This window comes from Triticum dicoccoides, chromosome 5B (assembly GCF_002162155.2).
Source record: "Triticum dicoccoides isolate Atlit2015 ecotype Zavitan chromosome 5B, WEW_v2.0, whole genome shotgun sequence".
Classification (NCBI taxonomy): Eukaryota; Viridiplantae; Streptophyta; class Magnoliopsida; order Poales; family Poaceae; genus Triticum; species Triticum dicoccoides.
In genome coordinates this window covers 710,212,633-710,217,029 of record NC_041389.1, presented here as the reverse complement: position 1 = coordinate 710,217,029, position 4,397 = coordinate 710,212,633, and the positions used below count along the sequence as shown (strand labels likewise).

Here is a 4,397-nt window from a genome sequence, read left to right as displayed (position 1 = left end):
GACGCGGCACTCTGCGCGCCTGGCGTCAATTTTGATGAGCTCCGCCTTCACCCCCACCCCCACCCGGAGGAGGAGACAGCCCTGGCACAGCTAAAGGCATGTACAATGGTCGATAAGGTAGTCTTATCTTAAATCTTGCATGTAATTTAGAGATGACAAAAAAACATATCTACAATGGGTCATCTTTTAGTCTTATCTTCAATAATTAATTATTCCTAAAAACGTGGTGAGACATATTGTGCTAAGAGATCATCTCTTGTCTTTTCTTAATTAAGAGAAGACAAGTCTTCTCTTATGATTTCTCTCTCTTCCACCTCATCATTTATCCTACGTGGCATTGCTAAGATAGAACCATTGTACATGCCCTAAGCCGCACCCTCCTCCCCGTCTCTTCATACTCTGTCCATTAGAGCTCCCGCAGTCTCCCGTCTCCTCCCTCCCCGCTATAAATAAATTCGAGAGCCTTCCTCCAGGGCGAGCCGCTCTGTGTCCAGCCAGCAGCGGCCGTCGGCAAGTACGTACTTGGTGGTTCGGTTTCCCTCGAGTCGCGGCAATCAGCCGAGGACGGCCGGTCGGTTGAGGAAGGAGGGGAAGCGGCATGGACTGCGGCGGTGAGGAGCAGGCGAGGCAGAACGGCCATGCCGGCGACGGCGGCGACCCGGCCGAGTGGAAGATGGTGGCCGAGCTCCGGGCCGTGGTGGAGGCGCAGGACCCCGCAGCCAAGGTACCGCCCACTGCTCATCCCCTTCACGTGATGGATCTTCTTGGTTCGGTTAACTGGTTGGTTGGTCTCCCGTGGTAGCAGCAAACTCACATGCATATTCTGTGCCGAGCTCATTCATTTCCTCCCTCTCATAAGTAGGTAGCTCACACTCTGTCTGACTGTTCATCAACTAGAAAAAGGTCACACTTTCTCTGTTCTGTTCTTCCATTTCCTCATCTCATGCTAATCAACCTGGCACAAACTGAGATCTCCCCGCACAAAGAAAAAATAAAAAGAAATGGAAGATCAGGACAGCTCAACACCAAGCACTTAACTATAGGCAATAACTGCACGTGCTTAGTATAGAATACTCTATAATTAGCTTGCCCAAGATTGTCGCTCACGGTAAGTTTCTAATTAGCTAGCGTTAGAAAGTATTGAGATTAGGAGACACGTAGCTGAGCGTAGAGATCGGCCGGGTAAATACAAGAGAGCATGGACCAAATCAGAATTTTAGCTAGTCTGATGCACGTCCCGTCCGTTCAAGTAGGTGGTCGCTGCGTGCGTGCGTGCGAGTGGTTACTGGTCGCTTTTGGCGTTGATGATGGATTGTGATGGTGATACGATCTCATTTAGGACGGGTGGTTCATCGATAAGCCTCTTTTCTATAGGCAGTTAATGTTCAGGCCACGGGTTGTTGGCCGTTGGTTGGTTGGTTGGCCCAGCAAAGCACAAGGTCGACGAGCTGCTGCCATCGGTCCTGAGCTAGCTAAGGCTGGTCACAGTGGGGAGGAACTTAGGAGTAACATCACATACTTTAATACAACTTTGCTTATGTGGCACGTATTTAATGAAGAGAGGTGCTTGTGGTAACTAGCTAAGTTACCGGAACATCACACACTCCAAGAAACAATGAGTCTATAACCTAATAAATACATCGTTGCATGACACTATATAGATGTTCCTACCCACTATGAAGGTAGTAACATAGTCTAAGGAAGTGTGAAGTTACTAGCTTATGTTCTTGCCCATTGTAACATAGTCTAGGGAAGTGTGAAGCTACACACCGACGAGACGACGACGTGCGGTCACGCCGTCCGTACCCACTCTGCCTAATGGACTGCTGGTCTTCCCCCCTAGAAAGAGGAGGACAGCACGATGTCGGAAACGGCAAAACTTCTTGCACCGTACGTACGTGCACACATGCATGTTTTACTCGACACACCGGCCGAGCCATTTTCTGTGCATACGTATATTTCATGTATAGCAGGAGACCGTAGTATAATCCTTTTTGGGGGTGGAAAACGTGTACTGCTATACATGAAATATGCGTATGCACAGAATCTATAGGTGGCACACACATCACATCGTTGGCGGTACCGAATTTATCGCCACGGGTGGAAATGGGGCCGGCCATCATAGTAGCTTTGATCGATCGAACCACCCACACATAGCTCGTGCAGAGAAAAATCCATCATAAATGCTCACCGACACCTCGTGATCGATGCCTGTCGACTCCACCTCCACGCCACTTGCTCCTTCAAATTCTCTTTGCACAATACAATCAACCGTTCATTCAATCATGCACCGTCGTCGACGTGGACCTTCATCCTGCCGTCGATCAACCAACCGCTCACATACATGCGTGCGTGCAGGAGGAGGACGACTTCATGCTGCGGCGGTTCCTGCGCGCCCGTGACCACAACGTCGGCAAGGCGTCGGCGATGTTCCTCAAGTACCTCGCATGGAAGCGCGCCGCCAAGCCGCGGGGATCCATCACCGAGGCCGAGGTGCGCGGCGAGCTCGTGCAGGACAAGCTCTACGTGCAGGGCTTCGACAAGACGGGCCGCCCCATGATCTACCTCTTCGGCAACCGGCACTTCGCCGCCAAGCGCGACCTCGAGGAGTTCAAGCGCTATGTCGTCTACATCCTCGACAGCACCTGCACCAAGTATGTGAAGCTTTACTTAATGCGCAAGTAACCCTACTAGTCAATAGTCATTAGTGGATTCTTGACATATATGTGTCCGTCTATATGTGTGTTCGTCAGGTTGCCGGCGGGGCAGGAGAAGTTTGCGTCGGTGGTGGATCTGAAGGGGTGGGGGTACGCGAACTGCGACATCCGGGCAAAGCTGGCGGCGTTGGAGATCATGCAGAACTGCTACCCGGAGCGGCTGGGCCGGGTGTTCCTGATCCACGTGCCTTACGTGTTCATGGCGGCGTGGAAGATGGTGTACCCCTTCATCGACGACAACACCAAGAAGAAGTTCGTTTTCGTAGCTGACAAGGACCTCGACGCCACGCTCCGGGACGCCATCGACGTGTCTCAGCTGCCCGAGCAGTACGGCGGTAAGCTCAGACTTGAGGGGTACAAGAGCTCGTCGACATGCAACTGATCCATGTATTATGGATGTCCAATTGTGCGCAAGTATGTAACATTGCCACGCTTGATAAGTATAAGTAATACTTCTCCATTCATCTATGCAAGGCCGTTTTTTAGTCGTGTCTCAAGTCAAGCTATTTTAAGTTTGATCAAGCTAGTTGAGAGAAGATTAACTTCCACACTAACAAATCAGTATCATTGTCACTATATATCTATCCAAAAAAAATCTCATAATGTCCTTATTAGGTACACCCTCCGTTCCTAAAATAAGTCTTTGTGTAGTACTGAGTTGTTGATAGTCTTTTCTAACAAGTTAATCAAACGTAAAACCATTTTCACGTAAAATAAAGCTGAAAGTAAATTGGTGTGGAAGAAAGGAGGCAGCAGTACGCAAGAGTACTACGGACGGAGTACGGTGGTATGGAGACATGATCTTGAACAAAAATTCCATTGATCTCTTGGTCCCTGCCTGCTGCTGCACATGCACATGCAATGCATTGATCGATCGATCGACAACAGCGATGAGTGGAATGATGAGCTTAGGTTCAGAAATTGAATGCACGTACGTGTAGGTGGGGCGAGATCGATCTGGCCGTGAACTGTTCCGTGTTTCACTGCTGCGTGGTGCTGACTGTAAAGACAAAAACCAATTAAGCCGGTGTACCGTGCACGCGCAGGCAGGTACGGTGCATGTGCGTCGACATACCAACCACATTAATCTTGATCAGCCATTCAGGCGGGTCCGGTGCGTGTGCACTCAATCAGATGCAAAGCACGCACGCACGTACCACATGACACATGTGATAAGCAATCCAAACAATTCAAAGAAAAATATGCAAAGCACGTACATAGTGTGCGTATGGTATGTACCGCTGATAGTTATTGCCTCTGTTTCAAAATATATGACGTTTTGGTAGGTGCACGTACTAGGGTGTCGAGTATTGGTAGATCTGCTTACATCTTTTTGTTCCCATCTTCTACTTTTGGTGGAATCAGCAATTTGATCAAAGCATATAGCCTTGGTACAAATAAACAGACCTCACATCCACAACAACATGAAGATGATACATCGAGAATGTACAAAATCCACGCACACACCGAAACAAAGAGTAAAAAAAAAAAAAAGAAGAAGAACAAAACGTCTTCATGAAAACACCGCCTTGCGCCACTTCGCTCTATGAAGAAACGGCACATTTCATAACCCACAGGAGGAAGGGACGCCAACGGCCAACTCCATCTCGTGAAGTGATGCATTTGACTCAACAGCCACAGGGGCGGCGCTAGGGGTATTTTTAGGTCTTCATGTGAATA

At 49.0% G+C, this 4,397-nt stretch overlaps 1 protein-coding gene across 1 annotated transcript; it reads left to right on the top strand.

The window, feature by feature from the left end:
* The first annotated feature begins 390 nt into the window (after positions 1–390).
* LOC119312857 (phosphatidylinositol transfer protein 3-like) lies at positions 391–3,202 on the top strand. Its single transcript, XM_037588633.1, has 3 exons — positions 391–724; positions 2,359–2,654; positions 2,754–3,202. The coding sequence occupies exons 1-3, from the start codon at positions 599–601 to the stop codon at positions 3,097–3,099; spliced, it is 768 nt and encodes a 255-aa protein (XP_037444530.1). The 5' UTR covers positions 391–598; the 3' UTR covers positions 3,100–3,202.
* The last annotated feature ends 1,195 nt before the right edge of the window (positions 3,203–4,397 follow it).

Bases quoted from the DNA above. Each gene is read 5' to 3' on its own strand.
- LOC119312857 (XM_037588633.1), top strand. From the start codon at position 599: ATGGACTGCGGCGGTGAGGAGCAGGCGAGGCAGAACGGCCATGCCGGC. The intron at 725-2,358 runs GTACCGCCCACT...GCGTGCGTGCAG, and splicing joins CGCAGGACCCCGCAGCCAAG to GAGGAGGACGACTTCATGCT. The intron at 2,655-2,753 runs GTATGTGAAGCT...TGTGTTCGTCAG, and splicing joins CTCGACAGCACCTGCACCAA to GTTGCCGGCGGGGCAGGAGA.